Source organism: Pholcus phalangioides, unplaced genomic scaffold (assembly GCF_987345545.1).
Source record: "Pholcus phalangioides strain wild (caught in Gottingen) unplaced genomic scaffold, Ppha-v1.0 ptg000013l_1, whole genome shotgun sequence".
Taxonomy (NCBI): Eukaryota; Metazoa; Arthropoda; class Arachnida; order Araneae; family Pholcidae; genus Pholcus; species Pholcus phalangioides.
In genome coordinates, this window is record NW_028301606.1 from 5744387 (window position 1) to 5770750 (window position 26364).

Sequence of the window (26364 nt, forward strand, 5' to 3'; positions counted from 1 at the left end):
ATGAAGAAATTTTTAAATAGATTATGTCTACTGTATGTTGGTTTGCAAGTAAATGCGAAAATTCATTAAAAAGCCAGGGAAAAGTTATAAAGTTCTGTGATATTTTGATATTTCACTGGGGAAAAAAATGTAGTTTCAATATCGAAATGAGTCATTTTAGGTTATGTATAAATGGTGCAGAAGAAGCCTGGGTTATGCATGTGTAATTTAATTGCTAGCATACTTTTCTGTTCTGACGATTTGTCACAGATAGTGACAATAGTGTCTCATGGATGCCTGAATTTGATAGAAAAGGTGAATTTCTCCCCTCCCTGATACACAGAAAGGGAAAGTATTGCAGGGTTTCAAGCAAAATCTGCTCGATCTTCTCCCCGACCAAAACTCAAATTTCCCAGACTTTCCCTCACCTAAACTCCAGAAGAAATATAATCCAAAATTTTAACCTTCCAAATTTTGAATTTTTTGTTTTTCGGATTTGTTTTCTTTTCCCCTTTACAAAATGTTTCTCTTGACTTTTTTCAAATATTTGCATATTCCCTGACTATTTCCCATTTCCTTGCCCCCCCCCCAATTTTCCAACACTTTCCACATTGCTCAGAACCCTGTATTAGTAAGTCAATACAATAAAATATCAGCATTTAAAAAAGAAAAAAACATTTTTCATAAACCTTTATGATTTGATAATAACTTTGGAATTTTACATCAGTTTTACAGTAGAAAAAAAATCATTTAGGTTGAACTGTTATTTTAGTTCAAGCAGTTTAGCTGATGGTCAAGATTGTATATTCATGTTAAAACTCAATGTAACTATTATCAAGATATTAGCATGTGCAAATACAACAAAGACATCAAAGAATGCATTTAGCGTTAAATACATGAAGTATGGTAGACATAGCTTTAAAAAAAATAAAAATGATGCATACCTGGTAATGTATCCTCCATATTTTCCTGCAAAACAGGTTTTGACAGTTTCAATGAACCTTTCTATATATGCGAAAGATTTTTTAATCATTAGCCCTCTAAACATAATTAACTAAAGGTGTAATTATCAAAGGTAAGGATTTTAGGACAAAAAAAATAAATGTTAATTTTAGGTGTAGGGTGGCCAGATGAGGTACCTGAGAAACCAGGACAAATCGCGGAATTCCTAATTAAAAACAGGGACAACACGCAAAACACAGAATCAATTAATAAGAACCGGTAGATTTTAGGGAAGCTCTTTTGAGAGGGGGGGGGGGAAGCATTACAGTGTAAAATTGCAACTTACAATGTATTATGAAAATATTATCATACTGCTTCTACCGGAAGTGACAAAATAAGTAAAACATGGGTATAAGGCTGCGGATGTCAGACACGAACATACGATTGAAAGGCGTAAACTAGCGGTTATCAACCTTTTCTGACTTGCTGAGCCCTTTTCAGTGTATAATTTTTATGGTGGAGCCCTGTTTAACTTGAGGAGCCCTTTTTAGCACATTATTTATGTGGCAGTACTCTTCAAGCCTCTTTTTTTAGTCAAATTTATTGATTTATTTTATTATTCTCGAGTGACTGTGAAGCCTCTGGGAAGTGCACACAGAGTCCCGGTTGAGAACTGCTAGCGTACACTATGGGGGATTTTTTTTTTATTCAAAACTTTTTTCAGTTGCACAAACAGAAATCTGTTCTTTTCGCAATCATTTTTCTACAATTTCAGGGTATTTCATGAAGCTATGGCATTTGTGCAGATTTTTTGAGATATTTTTACTTTTATTGAAAATGTTAGTGTCCTGTAGTGACTCTACAGGAGACAAAAATAAGATATAAAGTAATTAAATGTATGTACTGAAGACAGCTTAGACACTTTTGAGCAATTAAGTCTAGGTTTCTAAGTCTTAACTGGCAATATATATGTCATAATCTTCAAATGTTTTATCTAAAATAATATGTACATAGTGGATAGTACACATTTACAGTTGCCATATGAATTGTAATATTCGATTAAGCAGAGAAAAGTTGATATTCTAAATTTTAACATTATCTCTGCAAGATAAATTTTAGTTCCAGAGGATCCACTTAAGAGGGGGGTATCTGTTTATTCATTAACAGATTAAGTAGGATGGACTGTATTTGAAAATTATTCTGTTTCAGTCTAGCTTTGATTGCGCAAAGTAAAACCAGGACAAATAGGTACACCAAAGTCTTTTCCAGGACAGTGTATTTAAAAGTGGAAAACCAGGTCATCTGGCCACCCTATTTAGGTGGATAACTTGATTTTGGGATAGAATAATAAATACTAAGAAATAAAGTAATCTGTCATAACGGAAGATATCGTAGAAATATTTCAATTTTCTAATGATAAACATTTACTTGATGCACAGGCCTTGTGCATTAAAATTAAGTTACAACTAGCATCTCTCAAAGATGGAGATAATTTAGTGTTGTTAAAAGTAACTTTAATCAGGAAATATAATAGCAAAATATATTTTGGCTGAAAAATGAATAATCATTCTGGACCAGCTTCCCAAACGTTTTTGTTCTACTACACCCCCCCCCCCACTCCTCCATTCTCATAGTTCTCCTAAATTAAACCATCTTTATAGATGATCCTGTTGTATCCAGAGCTTCTACCACCTCAGCTAGACCATTCTGTAGCCCCCATGATATAGGCGTGCTTTACTTTACATGATTAACTGGTTCTGCAAAATAGGTGCATACAACGAAAATGCATAAAAGTGAGTTGAATTTAACATGAGAACGATAGGAGGGGTTTGTTTCCTTCAAAAAGATTTAAAAAATTGAACCCAATAGCAAAGGAGCCCCCTTTTTAAATTATTCAAACTTATGAATAAATCCAGTGAATTTAGGCAATATGAATGAATTAAATTAATACTTTTGCTGTCTTAACTAATTTTGATTGATTCCAGTGAGTCTGGATGTTTTCTTTCCTGAAGATCCTGATATGATAGGTTGATACCTGCTTTTATTGACACAGTCAAGATTTGGCTGACAAGCAGCATTTTTCATCTCCTTATAAAAACTTTATTAGTTAAGCCTGAGAATTCCACACATTTCTCACATATATGAAAATTCTAGTAACATCAGAACAGATTTTCTCGAACAGATTTCTTGTGCCATTGTCAATGTTGTTCAGTAGTGAGATCTGGTTAGTTGTATCTAAGAATATCTCTCATATTTGTCTAAACTACATAATGAAATCAAACTTATAACATAGTTAAATCCTTTGGCAACAAAATATCTTCAATTTGCAAACCCATTTCCAGAATAAAAATTAAACTCTGCTGAATTTTGCAGGTTAGAATTCCTAAAATTAACATTAAAAATCATGTTATAGGGAATTCGCATAAAGACTAGTTCATAAAATCAAGTATTGACTGTAGTTAGAATTTACATGAGAAATGATTTTCACTATATATTAAATTTTCTTAGAACAAATCAAAAGATTAATTTTAGCACTAAACAGAATACTTGATCCTATGCCAAATTGCAAAAACTTAGGCTAGATAAACTAAATCTAAAATAATTAAAATGAGCCGTTATTTTTCATTGCATAACTTTGGCTATAGTAGGTGATGAAAATTTGAGTGAAATTTATAAAAAAAAGAGTAATTAATTTCTTTTACCAATTTTTCCAGCAACTCCCGCTAGAAAAAAAGGAAAGAAAAAATGATAGAGAAAAGCTAATTGATAACAAATACAATGAACTGAGTTCAAATTTTTTAAAATAAATTGAGTTAACAGACATCAATGAGCTATTACACACCTTTGCTCTAATTTCAGCTATTTCTTGTTTCAATCTATTTGCCTCTTCTTCGATTTTCAACCTTTCCCTCGTTTCATCTTTAAGAAGTGCTGATCTGTTAATCAATTATAAAACCAAAAGTGACTTGAAACTTTTACAGAGCAAATTCAGAATAATTTGAAATGATTTTCATTACTTCTCTTAAAAAAATATCAGAAAGAGGAATTTAAAGTCTAAAAATTTTGCTCCAGAAATTTAAGGAGGGATTTCCTCTTTCACAACTATGATTATAGTAGAATTAACATGAACCCTTCCCCCCCCCCCAAAATGTTATAAAATATATATTTGTGGCATAAGTTCTGAATTAGACAACTTTTATATAAAAGGAACCAAGTGCCATTAAATCAAAACTGAGAAAAAAAGACTAAAAGTTATCTTCGATGCAATTATCTCTTTGGTTTGGTAGTTGGTTCAAGTGCACGCAGATGGCATCACAGCCTATATGTCACTTGGTTCTATTTAGATAAAAAAATTCCACCTCTATCAGTAGTTCAGATGTCGGTATATCGCAAAAATGTTACAAATGATGCTTAGTTCCTTTTATATAAAATCAGTTCAATTGACCAAAGCTATTGTGCCTTAAAATTAAGTTTGGAATCTTGCATCTATACTCAAGTACAAACAAAGTTTTGTGCACAAAATTCCAAAAAAATGTAGGTCAGTTTTTATGGAGATAAAGGTTGGCCTGCATTGAGGTTTTGGTGGTCTTCAAATTGGGGGAAGGGAGGTTCAGCTTTTATACACAAGTACACGTGGTTTATTTTTCTTTCATCATATATATTTTCTTAATCATTCAGCAATTCAACTACACAGTTGAAACAAGCTTTAAAATCGGTTCAGTACTTATTAAGAAACAATTACTTTTAATGTTCAGTTTTGTAAAAATGTCTCATTAGAAGATATATTAAGCATACAATATTTGTTCTGCAAAGTGTGGATACATTCTATAATATTTAAATGGACCTCCAAAATAACTGATGAAAATTGTTAATGTGTTTTTTGAAGTGTTTTTCCCAAGCTTCAGCAACTGAACTAGGCAAATCATATTCAAGAATTGAACATTTTCATCCCAATAGTTGAGAAATGTATGCTTTCATAATATGGAAAACATTGAGCATCAAATGTTTAGAGCAGATTTTTCTCATAATTGCATATGAAAAAAATTACGGGGTTTCCAGATCAAATGTCCTTTTTCTCAAGTAGTGAGTAAAAATCAGTAATTCCACATGGGATGCCAGTGCTTGAAAAGTTTGGCAACAAATTTTGTATGTATGACATTACACACACTTGTTGGCAAACAATCTTTTTCAGGCATGCTGAAAATAAATCAGTTGTAGCAGTGCAAAGAGATGTTTTTGCTTGGACACAAAGATCGCTGGACATTACTCCATTAGATTTGCTCTTCAGGGAACATGTTAGAGACTGCATTTAAAGAAACAATTTGTAACGTTTTCATGCCAGAGAATCAGACATTATTGCTACTGTTATTCTGCAAATACTGCAGCTGGCAATACTGATAGATAATTTGCAGGTGACAAAAGGAGCATATCTGGAAGTGCATCAATTTTTTTTTGTAAAACTTCCATTACTTCACACTTCATTTGTCATAGATTTCTTTCAAACTTTTTGTAAAGTGTAGGGACTGCTTAAAATGTGAGGAATTTTGACTGAACAACTGTATATTAAACACTTTTGTGCAGTTTTACAGTAAAGCAGAAAAAAATTATAATATGATGCTAGAGAATGAATTTTGAAAGATTAATTTTTAAATAAATCTCAATATTTTATCATTTATTTTAACACTAAATCACAACTGAAAAGTGGAAATATACTTACAAGCTAGACAAATACTCAGGTGAGTAAAAACTTTCCTGTGGTAGAGGTCTGCAAAGACAGGAAGAAAAAATATCATGAGACTGCAGAAATGTATAACTGTTGGGTATCAATTTATATTCAAAGATAATCGCATCATACACACTGTAAGATCATATGGTCATAAAAATATACACATTCTAATCGAGCAGTGACCCAGTCTATATTCCAAGAAATTTCTAACATATTTATATGAAGCATACAAACATATACAGTAGAACAGGCCTATTATTTAGGGGGGGGGGAGGCTTTTAAAAATACCTAAAAATAGTGTGTGTGTGTGTGTATATATATATATACACACACACACACACACACACACACATTGAGTACATGTGCTTTGCCCCCCCCCCCCCCCCCCCCCCCCGGAGAAAGTTGAAATGACGGCCCTGCAGTAGAACCTCAATTAGCTAACTACATCGAGATGAGCATATGTCGGTCAAAATTTCTGGATGATTAAATAAACATCAATTTGAAGGTGCAGTATGATCAATACTATTTATTTATAATCTAATGTACATTCAATCAATACACAATTTTGTCAGTCTTTGCAGCTATATCACAAAATGATCACTGAGGAAACCTAATAGCAATTGGGCAGAACAAGTCAGATAATCAAGGCTCTAGTGAATAGGGGAAAATATAAATGATAAAAATCTGATATACACATGATTTGAATTCTTTCCAGTCAAATGGACTATTATAGGCGAGATTTAAAAATTCAAGGATTTCATGTCTTATAAATTAGTGGAACAGATGCTTGTTCAAGACTTGAGAGTAACATTAGGAACTTTCTGGCAGTGCCCCAACTACATAGATGGTGTCAGCCATTCCCTCTCCCTTGAGCTTCAATGAGGCCCTAGATAAAGTTAATAATGCTAAAAATATAGGACATATCTTCCCAAGTCTCATCTATGCAGACCCCACCCCCTGTGACCAACAGTTAGCCTGCTTTCTATAGAGCTGGCAAAACTCAAAATTAATAGTTAGGAGCCGTTCAAGTATTACGTCAGCCACTTTTTAGCCATTTTTGACCCCCCCCCCCTTGTCAGCAAAACTGCAAAATTATGACCCCCTTCTCAGCCAAATTTCGTCAGCACTGCTGCACCCTTACCGATTAACGCATACTGGTGGGATCAGAAACAAATGTGGGAGGGGGGCATAGGGGGATCGTGTGTCTCCCCCAGATAAAAAAAAATTAATAAAAACATAATAAATAATAAAAAAATTAATTTCAATACTATTAGAAGAGTAAGAATTCAAAATTTCTCTTTCAGAAATTCATTGTGTCTCACCCTTTAAGCCATGTATGGTAAACCCTTGCCTCACAGACCAAATGTGACCTTGAAGGTTATCTGATGTGGCTTGCCCCCCCCCCCCCCCAACCCAATTATGTAAAAATGAACAAAGCGACACATTTACAGATCGCTTGAATGACCCGCGGCATAATTTAAGGGCATTTAAGTGGCCCATGGCACATTCAAAGATCACTTAAGTAACCTCCGACACTGTTCCGATCCAATCACTTAAACGATCTGTGGCACATTTAGAGATCCTTTGAGTGATATGTGGCACAATTTTAGAGTACTTCAGCGACCCCCAGTGTGGTTCTATATTATTCAAGTTACCCGCTGAACATTCCCAGATTACTTAAGTGATCCATGGCATAATTACGGATCACTCGAGTGATGCGTTGCACAGTTGCAGAGCGCTTAAGTGGCCCGGAAACATTTCCATAGCACTTAAGCAGCTCGCACACATTTCCTGAGCACTTGAAGGATCTATGAAACATTTAGAGATAGCTGAAGTGGCTCTGCAAGGGATTTATCATTAGGGAGAATGTTAGTTCAGGTACCCACAAACTAGCAAAAGATTTTTCTCGTTTTTGGCGCACCAAGTAAGATACCATTAAGAATATTTCATAAAGGATGGTTGATAATGTAAGCATCATCCAAATCCTGCTATCCCTCGTTATCAAAAGTCAGCAAATCGGAAACACCCTCCCCTCCTTGATGCTGACGTAATACTTGAATGACCCCTTATTCTATGAAAAAGTCAAGCAGAAATCCATCAAACTTATTCTATAAGAAATAAAAACTTCTCAGCTTTTATCTAAGACTAATTTTGACATTTGCAGCTTTGCAGCTGTGAAGCATACTGATTTTCATGCTACAGTTGCCGTTCGAATGCTATTTAGGGTTTTTCACAATGGAGATCACATTCCAATACAAAAAACTTGGTGTTGCCATTTGATATTTTCGAAATTTTCTCACTGTAACCGTAACTGTTAGAGTGACACTGTTGTTTCCCATATCATTCTTGAGCGCATATATCAAAATACTTTATGCCAAAATTTCATTCAGTTTCTGTGAATGGTATGATAGTTAGGGGCCCATATGTCGGGATAGTTTTTTTATAATCACCCTGTATATATATGTATGTGTGTGTGTGCGTGTATATACACACACACACACACACACTATATATATATATATATATATATATATATATATATGCATGCATGTGTGTGAAATGTGGAAGGCTTAGAAGCCAATCAGTGTTAAGTTAATAAAGAATAAAAATAAGATGAAAGGATCTTTCAATTCCATGATCAGTTTAAGTGGCACTATCTGCTGTTGCGATATAAAGATAGTGACTTGAATGCTTTGGCAACTGAAACTTTTAACAACGAAGAGGCACTTGCAGTACGAACGTCATTTTCAGGAAATTGACTTACACTCATTGGCTTCTGAATCATCCATAAAAAGGTGTTCATAAAATAACTTTGCCAATATACGAATCCCCAGCAGCAGCTGCAATGATCATTGAGTGTGAATTAAATTCAACATAAAGGTGTTTCAAAGTATGTGATTGAGAGTGAGGAGGAAATACAAAACCCTAACTCTCAGTGGGTTAGTCACAGCAATGAAATTCCAAAAATGCAATGTATGAAAAAAAATAATGGAAGTCCTCTCAGGTCCTCGGGCTGAAGTCCTGTAAGCCTCACCCTTTTGAGGATCATGCTTTCAGGTCTGACACAGTTTGTGTATTTAATGAATATAATTGTATACATAATGTGTGTACACCAGGGCTTGAGAAATTGAAAAAAAATCTTTAGAAGCCAGTCTGATTTTTTATGAGATAAGCATATAATGTTTTCTTTTACTTTTTCCTCCCACGTTAAAAGATGCAGCATATTGATCGTTTGATCATTTTTGTCACACCACAGCCATTTTCTGCACACGAGGGCTAATTAGACCAGAACCTACAATTTATTGCACATTCCGAACGGCAGGCTTTTTATATACTCATCGAGAGGTTGGTGTGCTAACCTCTCGATGGGGGGGGGGAGGACTCTCTACGGTACGGTAGAAATTTTTTCTGTGGTCATGTCGCCGTTTCTATTGTACACATGTCAGGAAAGTTTTCTGACAAGTACAAATCGGGTATCAAACTCACGACACTTCTAAGCATCCTTTGGTACTTTAGGCGAGCATCTTATCAACCTGGGCTATTGCGCCCTTTGCAGCGTATTGAAATAAGAAAATTTTGTGTCAACATTAGACTAGAATTTAGAAAATTTTAGGTCTCAATACCAATATTTTAATCGCCACAGCTACCTGGGATTTGCCCAGCCAGTGTACATCTTTTGATTTCAGATAACAGCAGAACAATAAATACATTAGATTGATATCTAAGGATTGTGGTGGCTTTATTTGTGTTTGGTGTCAGTGTTTACCATGCTACTGGTACCATTTTAGCACCATTCATATGATATTTCACTGAACTTTCACTTAAAAATACATAAAAGTGGGTGCTGTTCTTTGAATTTATTGAAATTTGTTTGCCTAACAATGAGACCTAGGGTTTTGTTTTTCTCATCACTCTCAGGCACATAATTTTACTGAATTTGATATCTCGAATTTCATTAGTATTTGTTGAATGTTGTGTGGCCGCTAGGGGGGTTTGTATATCAAAGTTATTTTAAAAATGTCATTTTCTGCACAGTTATAAATTAATTTCATGACCATCCTGTATATATAGTATATACTCAAACTAAATAAAAATTTAAATTACCTTGATTTTGTTCTTGTAAGTATTTGCTTCAATATTATTTCATCTTCTGCTTCCTCGACAATGATAACTGAAATAGGGAAAAGATAATACTAACTTTTTGTACGATTAATTTGTATAATGAGTAGGCCTAGAAAAGGTGTTTTTTTTATAAAACTTTCTTTTCTCTTAGAAAATTTCTTATAACCATTACATAATTTTCTTATTTACTTCAAGTACAAACTTTAACCAGAAAAAACATCCAGCTTTATCAATGTAATTTGAGTATTTTCAAAGAAAATGGAGTATAAATTAATATTGCAGAATTGTACAAAAAAAGAGTATTACCTTCTGGTTTCTCTGTGTCCTTCAGGTACTCACTCTGAGGCACTAATTTACATGGTTTCATTAATGTGTTATCAGGAAGTTTCAAATACCCAAGCTTTTCTTTCATAAAAGCACCATATTTTACACCCATATCACAATTTTCTTTGTTTCCTTCAAAAGCAGTCCTGATGGGGAAAATAAAGCAAAAATACAACAAAAAGCATTGACTTCAAAATACTTATAAGGGCATGTGTGGTCATTAAATACAGTTAAAGTATCATTTACTAGTCATATTTTTTGTTTTACAAAGATTGCTATAGATGAATATAAAATTAAAATCCATATGCAACTAGATTAAAAACTTGACAATTATTACCACAGTTGGCGCAATACTAAATTCTATGGGAAGGGGGAGAAGCCCTTCAACTTGACAATTTTCATTGAAACTAAATTCAATTCTGGGGGAGAGAAACCCTTCATTTTGGCAATGTTCATTGAAACTTGCATATGCTACAATTGGTAATCAAATTACACTTTTACTACTTAGACTTCAATTTAACAACCATTACATCAAGGTATTATTCTCAGCACAGATATGTTTAATAAGAACTTGATCTTAAAATGTGAATTTGTTGATGATGGAACAAAACTGGTTAACTATTCAGAGCCAGGCCCCGATTTAACACAACCACTATTTGTTTTTCAGAATTCTGGCCCCATTACAGATTTGGTGTTTTACTGAATTATGATAAGTCCAGTGCAATCTCCACACGTGTAAAATTTTACTGAAAACTTCTGATGCTAAGCAGGGTACGCTGTACCATGGTTCCTTCATAGCTCCATAGCTAAACTGTTCAAATTTTGTTAGGGTGAAATCATATGAAATCTAACTGGACAAGTGACTTTCATTTCAATTCTCCCTGGGTGTCGAGCTATCAATGTTCCACAAACAGTCCTTACTGTGTTTCAATAACACTGTTTTATCCATTTTTAATATTTAAAAAAAAAAGATTTCAACAATCAACTTACTCGACAGCTCGATCCCGTGTTTTAACATTTGGTTTTCTCTTGGATAGTTCTCTATAAGAAGTATATTTACACTGATTTAAGAGCAGCTTGTAGTTCATCCGTTCTTCCAGATTGATCAACTAAACAAATATAATTGTTTTTTTAAATTTATTTTACATATATTATAAAACATATATAATACATGCAAATGCTACACGAAATCGAAATATACAGTGCAACCTCTATAATATTGCCTTAAGCTTCTGTGGTCAGTGTATATTCCAGTTGGGGGTAATGGTCTGGGATGCTTATGCCCTGATGTTTCACCCACATCTGCGACAGAACATCTTAAGAGGTATAATAACTAGAAGGTATCTGCAACAAGCCGTTCAGTGATCACTGCAACAAGCCGTTCAGTGATCACTGCCACTGAATGTGAGGTGATGTCAGGATACAAATATCCCAGATCATGGCTTAATAACCCAGAAGTTTTTTCAGTAGAACCTCTCCTCGGTTGGAAGAAAGGGTAGAGTATCCATTATACCCACAATGATTTGCACTAAGGCAGTGGTTATCAGTTTTACTACCCATGGCTCGCAAAGTTATCTGCAGCTCCCTGGAATAATTCAATAAAGAACTTGAACCACTTCAACACACAGAACAGGTACACATAAATAACAACAGCTCGCTGCAAAACCCCTAGGAGCTGTGATGCACATTTTAAAAACCACTACACTAAGGCAGTGTTTTTCAAAGTGTACGTCTCAGCTTTTGGGGGCATCATCAACCTATGTCAGGGGCTTTGTGGCAAGTACGCAACAAAGATTTCTATGCCTATTTATGAACCATTGAAGTGGTTCTTTTATAATAGAAAATATTTACTAAACTATTTTGAGGAGTCACAGATAAACCATGAATTGGGCAAGGGAGCAGCAAGTGACTAAAGTTTTGGAACCACTGTACTAAGGGTTAGCCAGTTTAGAGAAAACCCAGTTAAAGGAGGGAAAGTGAAATCACTGAAATTAATTGCACATATATTGCGTACTAGAAAATGGTAGATACTTCAGAGAAATATCAAGTTGCATGCATACTATCTAAAAACCAAGCAAATAAATACCAGAATAAAAACCTCTTCCTCCCCACACACTATGAATTTCATGTATTTACAGTATAGTGAATAATAAAATCCCTTACAAAATCAAGAAAAAGGATTTTAAGGATATTTCATGAAAAGAACTGAATTAAAGAGGACCAGATAGAGCAGATTCTAATGGATGAATCAATGTAAAAAATATTCTGATGAGAAAATGTAAGATTAAGATTTTGTATGATTCAATGCATGTTTGAATGAGAGTCTTCCCAATAGGTTAACACAAATTGCCATCTACAAGAATATAATTTGCAAATGCTGGATAACTCATCTTTTTGATGAAATTCTTTTTTCCCCCCTAATGTCACCATTGTCTATTGGGGAAAAAACTTCCAAATAGACATGGTGATATTTAAAAAAAAGGAAAAAGGTGAAATTTGTTCTAGCAAACCATGGCTTTACACATTGTAAAGGGCACCACAGGCTCAATTTGAAAAAGTAGAACAATTTTTAATGAAAAAAGTAAGGCAAGTATAAAAGTTATAGTCAAGTGCAATTTATTCACATGGAATCACCCCACATGCAATGTTTGATAGTACAATAAATAAAAAAAAAAAAAGGTCTTTAAAATCATAATTAGTGACATCAATTTCCATACATAAATTATTAATTATCAGTTGGTAACTCTGCATCAGATCTTTCTTTGATGTCTTCATACAACACAACTTCAACACCAGTAACATTGACTCGTAGAGCCAAGGTAGAAAAATACTGAGGATGCAACAGCAATGAAAAGCAATTTTCAGCCAAGATTGCATATTATCACACTCTTAGATTCTTTTCTGTTTCCACAATAAATTAGATTCCTTTTCTGATGATCCGGAATCCAATCTGTCATCTGCGCAAGTAAGTTCCTTCACTCTCTACAAATTTGATCTCAAATTTTTGTGCCAAATAATCAATTTGGTGATATATAACTCATTATATATCAATATTTTTCTCTTGGATGTTCTATTTCACCAATATATCTGATATAATCATCACTGATCTAAAATTTTGTTCTGTTCACTGTCGTAACAAACAGTGTCTGATAAGTTATGCAAGTTTTTTAAGAATGACAAATGACACTCTTCCAAGACTACTTCCAAAAGTACTGAGCGAAATGACTAAATTACAAGGTCTAATGTAAATAAGTCAAGAGGAATCAGATGGTTTTCCTGCACTGTCCATGGCTAGCATGACAATTTTTGACAAATGAAACACTTTCATTTTTAGTTCTTTGTAGAACTTTATTAACATTGCTTATGCCCCTTGGGAACCATGGCATACGTATCCGATCGCTTTGTTATGCAAACTTTCAGCATTACATAAAATATACGCCCCCCCCCCCATTTTGAATGACCAATGTTAGTTCAAGTACACTGACTAGTCAGAAAGCATGAAGCAATAAATGTAAAACATTAGTACCATCTACACAAAATGGTCTACTCAAAAAACATATACAAAATGAATGTTCAAACCCTCAAATTGAGCAAAAGAAAAATTAATAAAGCAAGATAGTCACCCATGTAGTAGGTCCAAAAGTAGGTCCTGCTTACGCCCCTGTCCAGTCACACTTGTTGTGACATACTTATTATTATCCAAAAAGGGTAGAAATTTCTTGCAAAAAAGCCATAAAAACAAAAGCAAGAGAACAAAAAATGAGTCGTTGTAATGGAGGGTGTTGCAATTTCTTTGACGCTATAAGCAACGTTCATTAAAATTATTCTGTATGGGCATTAACCATTTCATCAAGAATTGGTGTTACAGCCAATGTGTCATCACAACCAAGATTGTTATAATGAAGTTTGACTAAAAAAAAAATAATTCAGAAAGTTAAAACAAAATACAGTGGATCTCGCTTATAACATTTTTCAAAAAACCACCGTGGAGAAATGTTGTAAGTGGGAAAATGCTTTTAATGGTAAATCTTAATGATAATTACTTGCGAGTTGAAACCCTGATAATTTGTTGCATCAGCAGAAAAACGTTATAGCCAGGATCGACTGTACACAAAAAATTTGATAAAGAAAAGGGTGCGAGCAGGGAAAAAAGCTGACATGGAAACATGTTTACACACAGCAACTTCTCATATGACTTCAGAGAAAATATTGCCCTAACCATCCAATTTTCTGACACGACTTTGAACTTCTTGACCTCCCAGTTTTGCTGTCTACATGCCACCATCTTATCGCAGACACACCCTCTTTTCCCAAAAACGGAAGATAAAATGCTGCATGTGTACCCGCATTTACAGATGATGAAAGGTCCCAAAAAGCAAAAGAAAAATTATTTTTCATTCATCTAAGCTAAATAGTTTTTTGCCCTACCCATATAATGTCTGCCCCGATGTAGGGTGACTACACATTGACTTAGTTCTTTTCTGTTGCTACTCATCTCCAGGGCAAAACAAAGTAGAAAAGAAACCTGAGAGATAAAAGAAAAAATATTTAAGGCCACAGCTTTCTCCAAAACCTATATTTTAGGAAAAAATCGGGAAAAAGATCTCTGGAGAATCAAAAAAAATCTGTGGCCTTTACTCAAATTTTTTGAGACTTCCATGACCTTTTTCTCATTGTGTAACTTTTCCGGGACTTCATGACTTTTCCATGATGGTAGACACCTTGGTGTTTAGTTGAAATTATATCTTTGGAAGTTTCCAAGTTACTTAGATATAGATTTAAAATTCACCCAAGTCCATATTTTAGTATTTTAGATTCCTAAGTGTAATCATTAAATCAATCAAGAAATCAATCACGAAATTGGGAAACATACATAGCATAATTTAATGATGCTCTGTTCTCAGACCATAACATTGGGCATTGCATCAAGGGTGAACTCAAGCTGGGTATTGTTGAACCACTGTGTGATTTTGAAAACGGTGAATATTATTTCTTATAAAAAGAAATGAAGAAATTCATTGAAAATTTTAAATGCCTTAAAAAGAGAGAAAAGCAGAACCTAAAAAATTTCAGTTAATGTAAAAAGGAAAAATAAGTACCTCTTTTTGGAAAAATGTTTGTCCTTTACACCAGCTGCTGTTTATACCATTGGACGAGCATTCACCGTACATGAAGGATAGGCCTGATGAATTTCTATATCTGAAAAGACTTCGCTGTTGCTGCTGCTTAGTTTTAAGGTCCCTCACATATTGCGGATGCAATGGGAAAGAACGAAAACCAAGGGACTGATCACTCAAAATTTGATCTACAGGTTGACTGGTATTTCTGTACTCGCCTACAAATTGAGGCTCATCATCTTCAATTTCAACAGCATTCTTTGAAAAACTTGCTGTCTCTTCTTGCACATCATCATCGTCGTCATCAGAAATGTCATGTTTCAACTGGGTATTTTGGGGATGGATATGTGGTCTTGATAATTGTGCTCTGGCAGATTTGTGTCCCATTTTGGACAATGGTTTAGGCAAGAATCTGCTTGAATACTGTGTGCTTCTGTTATTGTCTGCAGCATAAATAAAATTTTATCAAAATACAAGACAATGCATTTTTTCAGCACACTTCCATAATTCATTAAAAAATTTCATTACACTGAAACCTAGCATAAAGAAAACTGATTTAAATGAAAAAAAATTATGCACAAAGTTTACTTTTCATAAAATAAAAATTAATTCAATTATAGTTTGAGGTGGGGTATATGCATTCAAACCTCACTGTTGTGAATTTCATAAAAAAAGGAAAACTATTATTAGTGAAACTATAACACTTGAAAACTGCCTTGTGTGATTTAGTTTTCAAGAATTACTCGTGCAACCCAGTAATTCCTAATTACGGGTCTGAGCCTCATCCATAATGAAGTTTACTGATCCTAAAAGATTGGTTATTCAAAAGGGAAGCAAGAATGTAAATTAAATTTAATAGGGTGAAATTTTTCAATTAAAGTTCATGGATGTCTGGGAAGGATGGTATAGTACAGGGTTAGACAAATCGCAAAAAAAAATTCACATTACAGAAAAAGGTTCAAAATAAATCCAATAATTTTCACATTTTGGCTTTTTTAGGCCAAAGTGACAATCTTTCATGTTGGCAGATTTGTTATAAATTTTAAATATTTTGTGCTGCTCTAAGCCTGCAGTTTAGTAACAACACAAAGACAATTTTAGGCACCAATACCAATTTTTTAGTTGACCTGAAAACTGGGATTTCTCCAACTCTCGTAAAATAAAAATAAAGAGCCACTGATGAGGTGCAATGAAAAGAAAACAAGGGAACGAAAGAAGCTACAGGTAAAGCATAGGATCTTATGGACTGGCTTAGCAAGGTGGGGATGAAATAAATAGGTATGAAAGAATATGTCCTACCCTTTACAATATAACAAAGGACAGTCATTTTCGAAAATAATAATTAAACATAAGGAATAATGCTTCGTCAGTTGAAGGTAATAAATCCACTGGATAAAAATCTCATATTTTTCTGACATCACAAATCAGCAATATGAGATGGCAAAGTTTTTGGAAAAAATCTGTGAACACAGATGATTACTTTGAACAAATTCCCAAAGTGAAGAATTTAGTTTTTTTACCTGAGAAAAGAGGTTAATGAAACAGTCAAGATTCAGCTGACTGACATCATTCTTCCACATTTAAATAAAGATTTATGTGGCAAGACAAAGAATTCTCAATGTCACAAATGGGCTGATTCTGGTATCTCACCATTTTTTTTTCAATTAAAAATTTGGTCATCATCAATCTGTCACTAAAGATATTAATTAGTGAGCTCTGGCATTTGGATTTGATTGTTTTTTACACTCAAATCGATCAAAGTCTGCCAGTTTTACTAAGCCACATCTTTATTTTGCGAACTTAAAGTCAGCAACTTAAAAGCAGACTTAAAATCAAGTTCCAGACTGAATTTCAGAGCTTTTCAAAATAGAATTACAGCAGAATCGGGTAAAACAAGTGATTCCTGTATATAGCAATAAGTGTTTTTGTACAACTGCATGTATATTTTAACTCCCGAAACTGAAATTAATGTTTGTGACATTTTTTTTTAAAATCTTGCTTTCAGTTTCATGAAATAAAGCACTTACAATCCAATGAACTTCCAGAACCTGCTTGTTCAATTGCTTTTCTACCGATAGTTACGAATGCGTCAGGAGGCTCTAGAGAGAAAAATAAATCTCCAATCAAATATCTCTCAATAATCACATATTTGTTTCAAATAAACAAAATTGTAGTTTTCAAAAACAAACTCATTGTAAAAACTTATCAATATTGATGTATTTCAAAGTAGGGCAGATGTTATCCAAGTTAATGTGGATCGAATGTACCTCAGATAACGCGGGAAGTTATCGGATATTACAGTTGAATACAATAGGCAAACTAAAGATATAAATGGTGGAAATAACATTTGCACAAATATTATTTTATATTATTGTAAAATGTAATTGAATAAAATTATCAATCCAATACAGTATAAAGTTTCATAATGTAAATTAAAAAAAAATACTCTAACCATTTACTACACATGGAAGATGATTGTACCCTTATAGAAAGTCTTTCAATGCCTTTTGTAGGTTCTCAACCTCCAGATAACATTTAAGTTCTTGCTACATACTATGATTAAGTTGAACCAGTTCATGGTTGTGAAAAACATTTTGTACATTGGTTTATTGCACCTATTTTTTTTTTTAAATAAGTTTATGAAAAATATCTCGCTACTTGAATCTCAGATATAATTAAAGTTCTAGTGTACTTTTTCTCAAATTCAAAAGTCATTTTAATGTTTAAATCTTTAATCTGACCAATCATCTAGTTGCAGCCCTGAGCAATCATTTCTAGTTAGGTGGGGAGAGTTAGATAAATCAATTTGCCTGGGGGCCCCCCAAGATGCTCAAACCAAATTTTGTAAAAATCAACTGAGCTATACATCTACAGATTGCTTAAGTGACCCGTGGGACAACTCCAGAGCATTTAAGTGGTGTGTCAATACTGTTCTAGAACATTTAAGCGATCCATGGCACATTTAGAGATCCCTTGAGTGGCATGTGACAGTTTTAGAGCTCTTAAGAGGCCCAAGTGTGGCTCTGCATCACTCAAGTTACCCGCGGCACCTTTTCAGATTACTTAAGTGGTTTGCAACACAGTTCCAGATCACTCAAGTGGCCCACGACATGTTTCTAGAGCACTTAAGCGGCTCATACAGATTTCCAGATCATTGGAAGAATCCACTGAACATTTAGAGATAACTGAAGTAGTTCTATAGGGGGACTTCTCAATAGGGCCAACGTCAGTTCAGTAGCTGACAAACTAGGGAAAGGTTTTTCTTGTTTCTGGCACACCCAGTAAAAGTGCTATGAAGAATATTTCATATTTTTATAAAGGGTGGTTGATGACGTAAGCATTATTCAAACCCCTTCCCCCTTGTCATCAAAAGTCGACAAATTGGAAACACACCCCTCCCATTAATGCCAACGTAATACTTAAATGGCCCCTATGTAGGTGCACTTTTAGGTTTTGCATCTCTTTGCTTAGTTTCAGAAAGAGGTGACTCAAGATATTTTTATTCAAGGTAGTGTCTCAGCTGAATAGAAAATGCTCCAAATTATGTCAAAAAAGCTTGACAGCTGAAACTACCATAAAATATTTCGCAGTGTAATGACAATCCCATTTCCCCACAATTTTCACACACAAATGTATCTAAATTTCTTCTTACTTCGAGGCACAGGAGAGAAATCAGCAATCGAGATTCTTTTTGTTTTCCAGTGTGATCTAATTCCATCATCCTGTAAATAGACCAAATACTAGATTTAAGTTCAAATCTTTTTTTTTTCTATTTCAGAATCGGCCAATAAAGAAAATTTTAATTTCATTATTTAATTTTAAAGAGATTAAAAACAGTAAAAAATTAGTTGCATATCCTCCCCCCGCATGCCAGAAGCCTGAATGTGCAAATTTTCCCTATTTTCATTAGCTGGTTAGATACATTATTTTGCTTGCCTGAAACACAAATGCATATCCCTACTGAAGAATGTTACAAAACATTTTAGGAAAATAGGCCTAACTTTCATAGAGTAACATGGGTAAAGTAAACATTCAAATGCCCACGTTTTTCTTCTTCTAAGGAAAAGAACATGGCACATTCGTGCTTCTGGCATGAGGGAAGAAGATATATCATTTAAAGATAACTGTCTAGACACCGACATATATCAGCAAGAAGTAGTTTTGGTCCATAAGCATTGATTATTTCCTATTACTATGATAGTAGAGGTTACCAGATATTTAATTCATGAAGGAACGGACTGACACAGTTAGTTATAACTATGAATTGTCTTCACCTCCTAAACTAATCATGGCCCTGTCGCCGTCTCAATAAATAGATACAAGCAGTTGGTCAAAAACCAGGGCACAGGACCGCAACTAAGAAGAGCAGGTGGGTCTGGTGCCCCGGGAGCTGAACCAGAAGGGGGAGCCGAATTCACCCTTTAGCTGCTTCTTCTACATTACAAGGGGCGCCAAAATGCCAGCTTGCCCCGGGTGACAAAATATCTAGTTGCAGCCATGGCCCCCACATCCTGGAGCAGAGCCCCTAGGCTGGGATCTTTTGCGCCCCCCCCCCCCCCACCAGACTTTCACGGGCCCTTTTTATGATGAATTTATAGCGTGAAAAAACAAAAAAATTGTGAAAATTGTCCCGAGCCTTGTCAGCCCCCCCCCCCCCCGTGGGGGTTATGGTTGCAGCCCTGCTACAGAGTGTGAGTAGTGTGATGTTGTGGAACTAATGTGAAGTTTGTTTTTGTGTAATGCTTGTTATAGTGCTGTCATCTGCCACCAATTTCTGAAGCTTTGTGAAGTGTACTGATTGAATAGTTGTACCATTGTAGGCCTGTTGCTCTCTGTGACGAGACTTTTTAATGGAGAGATCGGCTTGCATTCATGCCTTGGAGGTGGGAACCACAGAAAACCAACTTCAGCCGACCACCATTGTGGCGATCGTGAGATGCACAAACCCCAGGTCCTTGAGATGTGAATCCGTCACTATGACCACTCGACCATCACACAGACAATTGTGTTCACCAAGTTGACACTGTAGGCCTACTGCTCCATGCGGATACAGCCATTCTTATAAACCAAAAAATTTTAATTTGAAACTATTTTTGTGACCCACCTAGACCTGATCTAAACCTAGTCTAACCATTGTGGGGGGGGGGGAGGGGGAAACAGATTGAAATTGATTGATTTGTACAAAACAACATGCCCAAGTCAAGGGGTTGTGACTCTAGAATTTTTCTGTAAATCCTGATTTTTTTTTTTGTGAGAATGCTCTTCAATCATTTATGAGAAAATAATTTTATTGAAGGTGAGTAATTCTGTGGGAAGTGAAATAATCGAATTAATTTTGCACAAAAAACAAATGAAATTTCAAATTTATGGTTTTGTTAATTTCTACTCCGTGAAATGCCAGTTTTCACACTTCAAATTTTACGAAGGATCCAAAAAATAGACCCAAATTTTGGCTGCACACACCCCTGGAAGTTCAACTACCTAATCATTACTTACATAAAAAATAGATGCATTTGCACCTGAACTTCCTTTTATCGGTCAGCATTAGCATAAAAAAAAACTGCAAGCCTGCAGAACCATATTTTCAAAACACAATCTTCAAAGCTTATTGATCGCAATGACAATGTAAGGAAAAAAACTATCAATAAAATTTAATGGCTTTAACATTGAAAAATAATTTAGAAGACTGATACAGAAACCCTTCACGTAACACATAATAAACCTATTTCCATAAAAGATATTACCTTGGTATTATTTCCACCTCGACGCATCAAATTCTGTCTTTCAGCTTCAGAACCCTCTTCAAAAAGCATCCTTGGAGTTGTACAGGAAATCATTTTAGCCAATGATGTTTCTCTGAACCAGCTGAAAATTCGTGATAAGTAACTCTTTGGGTTTTCTATACCTGCAAATGAATTTAAAGAAAAAAAAACATTAAATATCTGAATTTAATAAATAGCATATTTAGTTTTCAAATTTCAGAGATTAGATTGCAACAATAATTTGAAAAATAGCCTTCCAATTCCTTTTGTCATCAAGAACTATCAATTGATTTGGGTAGCACTAATGAACAATAGGTTTAATCCAGTCTTTTTTTTAGTCAGTCCAGTAATTTTTAGTCTCATTGCCCCCCTCATTTAGCCAGCCCATGTTTTTCACCTAGTTTCCAAAATGCTTCTCTCCAGTTCCATCACTCCATTAATCCCCTTGGAAAGCATAGTGCTTATCCTTACCTCTGCAACACACAGATCTCATTAAATGCTGTGAGCCAGTTAATCACTGTATAAGAAGCTTTGCTCGTTATTTTACTGCACTCAATTTTTTAATTCAATTTATAAAAAACTTAGCAGATAATCATAAAACATAAACAGATTATCTTAGCCAGTTAATCTAGGTCCTACTGTACTTTCACAGGTAAAGAACTACTTGATTTACAAATTGTTAGGCTAACAAAGATTTTCTGCAATATTTCTACCTCGGCTAATAAACATTCCAGTTGACACGGATGCACACTCTCACATGACCAAGCCACTCTGTAAGCTGAACTCCTGCACAATTATTAGAACAATTGTTTTTAGAGCCCGGTTAATTTATGTCTGCATCTCAGAATCCCTTTCCCATAGACGCCTCACTTCACAGAAAGCTTCGGAATCATTGCATGCAAAATAAATGATTGAGCAAAACGAAAAATGCATTGAAAAATAAAAGCCTAGACTGGATGTTTTCATTGTGCATGTGCTTTTAGTAAAAGACTTAGCATCAAACTAAACAGTCCGGACATTCTGTGAGATTCTTTTTTTCATCCGCTGAAATATGAGACACAGAAATAAGCTGATCATATCACATAAGAGGATACCTACACCAACACATAACATATACATTACACCACATAACATATATACGCTCTAGCGAAGGAAAATCTCTATCTCCTCTGTAGCTTAGTGGTCAGAGCACTCGTCCGGCAATCGAGGGACCCGGGTTCGACTCCCGGTAGAGGCAGAGACGAGTTTTTTCCTTCCTTAAAAAATTAACATCTCAAATAATAAATATCTTCACAACATCCAGTCTTCCGTATATCTTGTATATACTTTAAGCTTATACCATGCAAAATATATATCTATTATAGTAATGTACAGTCCCAACTCGGTCACGTTTCTTTATATTCCTGTAAATTCTCATCTATCCAATTGTGAAGCTGTTCAGCTCTGTCTTCGCTCAAATTTTATTTCCCAGTGTTTCTTAGTGTTTCATAAAACTTATCTTTAAATTTTGTGCCGTACCTGGAATGACTTAAACAATTTTCTATAGAAATATAGGGGAGAAATAGTGTTTTCTGCCAACAAACATTATTTCGGAATGAATTATTTTGATTAGCCAAAGTACCACTATACATAGACAGTTCAGCCTATGTATAGTGTGCCCACTCGCACCATGTCATTACACATGGGCCCACCTCGGCACCTAAAGTGAAGAGAAGGGCAGGGTTGCTGATTTTTCTTAATTATTTTTAAAAAAATCAATTTCTTTTTATTTTAATTTTTTTTCAACAAAATATATATTTAAATATATATATTACTAACACATTAGTCATTAATCTATATTTTCTTACAAAACACAATTAAGGAAATTTTAATTCATAAAAATAATGACTAAAAAATATTTGCAACCTAAAGATAAAGAATCTTATCAGTGTATCTTGAGAGATACACTGAAGAGCCAAAAAAACTGGTCACCTGCCTAATATCGTGTAAGGCCCCCGCGAGCCCACAGAAGTGCCTTTGACCTTTGAAGACCGGATACACCCCGCTTCCCATCTCAGAGAGATATCGAAGCGTTCCCGAAGGATGGGTGTATCCGGAAAGTTTTATTAAAAACAACGTAACATGACCACCTCAGACGAAGGCAGCAAAATAAAATAATTTACATAAAAATTGATCGCCAACTTCTGAAGTCATATAACAAATAAATAAAATCTAAACAATCATCGCCAATGGGCAATCAAAATTATAAACGGGATTATAAGATGCTGGTGTATAGCCGTCCATCCCATAAGAATCCAGTAATCGTCAATTGATCGAATGATTGCCGATAATCTTGGTATATAAAATTTCGAATCACTGTGAATTAGTCGCAGATCATCATCGTCTAAGCCGCCAGTCGTTACCGGAATCGTCACCGGGTGAACTGAGATCATCACAATTCACTATATAGCCGAGTAAATAACACTTAATTCGTCCTTGCCATCGATGACTTGATTCATTTCCTTGCAGGTGAACTTGCTTCTGTTTTCCATTTATCGGTTACTTTTGTTGACGCCGACGTGGTCGAAGATCATAGTTCCTCCTAAGATCAATCACTGGGGCTCTTGCCGGTTTGAACTCGTCATCGCTCCCACCGCACAGACGCGCACTTCCAGTCTTCTTAGTATGTATGCGATGTAAGTTGCTATCGAGGAACAATATAATCCACCGCACCCGAGCAAGGCCCATAGGGCTCTTCAAAACTCTTTTTTTGAAACACAGTCGACCGTTTTCGGGAATAGCACCAAAATGAAATTTTTTTGTATATGGGCAAGATGTCAGGTAATGCCATAAAGATCCAATCTCACCACAAGCACACATGGCGTTGTCCGACTTCTTGAAACGTTCTAGATACGTCGGTAATGGGCCGTGCTCAGTTATCATGATCACTTTCTCTCTAGACCAAATGGAACTGTTCCAACGGACGCGTTTCTGTATCTTATAGGCATCTTTATGTGCATTCTTGTCCCATAGCTGTTGCCACTTTTGTAACAGGTCACTTTTTAGCACGTGTTTGATGTGACTGCGAGGTAGCAAGAGTTGTTCTTCCGTTGGGAGATTAAGAGCATCTTTGGCCAATCTGTCCGCAATTTCATTCCCCGCTATTCCCGCGTGGCCTTTGACCCATTTGATACTGATAGACGGATGGTCGTATAAATGCTTGCGTATTCGCCGAGTATTTTCATGTGGAGTGCGCTGATCACGAATCGCATTAATACTAGACGCGCTGTCAGTATATATCGTCGTCTGCTGATTTTGCGTAATCGCCCATTCTACTGCAGCTAGTATGGCGAGAACCTCCGCCTGAAAGATACTGTTCCCTTGACGCAACCGTCGACTCCAAGCCTCTTCAACAGATCCTTCTGCATTCATAACTACGTATGCACAGGCCGTGGATGTCTCTGTTTTTGAGCCGTCCGTGAATATACTAATAGCTTCATCCGATGAGCATTGTTCCGTACCAGGCAGCGGAACTTGATTCTGGAACAAGTCCACACTGGGATGATGAAGCCAACTCTTATTATTCCCTTCGTAGGCATCAGGTGTTATAAGAATTCCGTCCATCCAAACCTCCTTACCGAAATGCAGGATTGTAGATCGACGAGCGTCATATTCAACATATAGGCTGAGCGGAGGGTTTCCCGTAGCAGTATACAGAACATCATTGGCTGTAGTTCTGTATGAACCAGTTACATACAATAAGAACGGACGTTGGGCAACATCGAGTAATTTACGGAGTCTCTGTGTCGGGTTTTTATACCAGATGGCGCTTGCATATGAAATCTGTCGTTGTACAACCGATCTGTACAAAATGTTCCTAAATTTTTGGCGTATACCCCACTTTGGGCCTGCTATGCGTCTCAATTTTTGCATGGTATCTTGAACCTTATCAATTTGTTTCGCCACATGCGTCGTGAATTTCAACTGATGGTCAATATGCACTCCAAGATATTTCATGCATTTAGATATTTGCAGTCGAACACCATTGATTCTTATGCAGGGACGTTTTTTCTTGGGGTGTGGCCATAGTAATTTAGTTTTAGTTACCTCCATGCTGAGACGATTATCTTCTAGCCATTTTGACAGTTCGTCAAACGCGGCATCCGCAGTGCTGCCAATGTCGTTGGGAGTTCTCGCCGAGATCACAAACACCAGATCATCGGCGAAAGCTTGGACATAGACATCCGGTCCCCAATTCTTTTTCAGCAGTGAGTCAAGCACGATAGACCATAGTAGCGGACCGCTGCATGAGCCTTGAGGACAGCCCATGGCCTGATGCTTTTCCGCGTCTCCTCCATCAGTTGGCATCACAACCGTTCGATCTTTTAGCATGTTCTCCACTATACAAATGAGATTGTAAGGAATTGGTAATTTTCGTACAGTATTGATTATTATCTCATGGCGGACCGAATCAAAAGCACCGCGAATGTCTATGGAAACTATGGCCGTTACTTGACCTTGTCGATGTCTAGTCGTGATCTCTTCCATCAGTGATTCTATTGCTTTTTCTGCCGAGCCACCTGTACGAAATCCGAACTGTCTTGGGCTAAGCCAGTCTGCCTTCTCTAGATAGTAGGTGATCCGTTGCACCACCAATTTTTCTAGGACTTTACCCATTGTAGAGAGTAAACAGATGGGGCGATACGACTGCAGCACCCCTGGATCCCTATCTTTCTTCAGGAAAAGCAAGACCTTACCACGTTTGAAACACTTTGGGAACACCGACAACTTGACTAAACTATTGAAGATATCTGTGATAACATGACCATGGGCTGCGACTAGGGTTTTCAAAAGAGGAATATTTATGTTATCAATACCCGGAGCTCGTTTATTGTTCAGTCTTCTGACTATTTGATTGATCTCCGTATGAGTGAATGGTGGGTCCGTCATAATCATAGATGGCGTGTATGGAGTCAAATTTATAGTATCCGGGAGGTTCGGAAAAATCTCCTCCAATTGTGCTTGGGCCGCTTCCAGCATCGTGGCACCAGTATGTGGACCGTTGGACATCATTACCTGCGGTGGTAGACGCTTCGTTTTGAACATAGATTTGTATGCTTGTCCAAATGGGCGGCTTTCCTCTGTGCAAAAGGCAATCCAACTAGTCGTTTTTGCCTTGTTTACGGCCTTAATATGCCCTGCTCTGAATTTTCTAAACTCCATCCTCGCCTGTACTCTATCATCACCCTTGGCCTTAATGAAACGACGCTCTAGTTTACGAAGTTGCCTGCGTGAAGCTGCTAACTCATCAGTCCACCATTTCAAAGAAGCGGTAAGACGCGGTTGTGCATAGCCCAACACCTGGATACATCGTTCTTTCAGCCGCTGCATTGAGGCGTCAAAGCATGCATTA

General features: G+C 35.9%; 1 protein-coding gene across 2 annotated transcripts in view; it reads right to left on the reverse strand.

The window, feature by feature from the left end:
- LOC149078497 (uncharacterized) overlaps positions 1 to 26364 on the reverse strand; it is a 76716-nt gene that overhangs the window by 28274 nt on the left and 22078 nt on the right. The window contains exons 3-13 of one of the 2 annotated variants that reach the window (XM_089240609.1): positions 20955 to 21115; positions 18863 to 18932; positions 17238 to 17309; positions 15193 to 15653; positions 11084 to 11202; positions 10076 to 10239; positions 9752 to 9818; positions 5639 to 5686; positions 3764 to 3857; positions 3624 to 3644; positions 924 to 948 (exon numbers count right to left, since the gene is read on the reverse strand). In XM_089240609.1, coding sequence (XP_089096735.1) covers positions 924 to 948; positions 3624 to 3644; positions 3764 to 3857; positions 5639 to 5686; positions 9752 to 9818; positions 10076 to 10239; positions 11084 to 11202; positions 15193 to 15653; positions 17238 to 17309; positions 18863 to 18932; positions 20955 to 21115 — 1302 coding nt within the window. Of the gene's footprint in view, positions 1 to 923; positions 985 to 3623; positions 3645 to 3763; positions 3858 to 5638; positions 5687 to 9751; positions 9819 to 10075; positions 10240 to 11083; positions 11203 to 15192; positions 15654 to 17237; positions 17310 to 18862; positions 18933 to 20954; positions 21116 to 26364 lie in introns of both variants that reach the window. The other variant, XM_089240608.1, reaches the window with a different exon arrangement.